This window comes from Acanthisitta chloris, unplaced genomic scaffold, assembly GCF_000695815.1.
Source record: "Acanthisitta chloris isolate BGI_N310 unplaced genomic scaffold, ASM69581v1 scaffold39837, whole genome shotgun sequence".
In the NCBI taxonomy this organism is placed as follows: Eukaryota; Metazoa; Chordata; class Aves; order Passeriformes; family Acanthisittidae; genus Acanthisitta; species Acanthisitta chloris.
Window position 1 is genome coordinate 2,539 of NW_008682717.1, and position 473 is coordinate 3,011.

The 473-nt window shown below is 47.4% G+C and overlaps 1 protein-coding gene across 1 annotated transcript in view; it reads right to left on the minus strand.

Moving 5' to 3' along the window:
• Nucleotides 1-470, minus strand: part of LOC103805960 (septin-12-like) — a gene marked incomplete at both ends in the record, with an annotated part of 2,344 nt that extends 1,874 nt beyond the window's left edge. The window contains one exon of the mRNA XM_009078626.1: nt 383-470. Coding sequence (XP_009076874.1) covers nt 383-470 — 88 coding nt within the window. The remainder of the gene's footprint in view (nt 1-382) is intronic.
• Nucleotides 471-473: the final 3 nt, after the last annotated feature.

The window sequence follows — 473 nt, forward strand, 5'->3', positions numbered from 1 at the left end:
TAACCCTTCAGTACCCATTTTGGAGCATTCCAGAAGTTGGAACAGTCTGGTTTCTCTTCCAAAAAATTTATTCCCTAAGGCCATAATACTTTGGTATCCATTTGGAAACATCCCAGAGGTTGGGCTAGTCCAGTTTGTCTCCCAAATAAATTTATTCCCCAAGGTGATAACCCACTGTTATCCATTTGGAAGCATTCCAGAGGCTGGGATGAGCTCACCCATCAGCATCACCACGTTATGGGACATGGAATGCTGTTCCTCCTCAAGTTTTTGTACTTAAATCACACTACATTCCCATAAAAGCCTGACTTCCCCTGGCATGGTGGCATCAGAGCCAAGACTCCCACCCCAGCCAGGAGCATACCCCACGCCCAGCACTCACCCACAACCATGATGTTGAACTCAAAGCCCATCTTCATGGTTTTGATTTTCATCTGGTCCAGCACCGCTTCGATCCCCACGTAGCCGAAGAG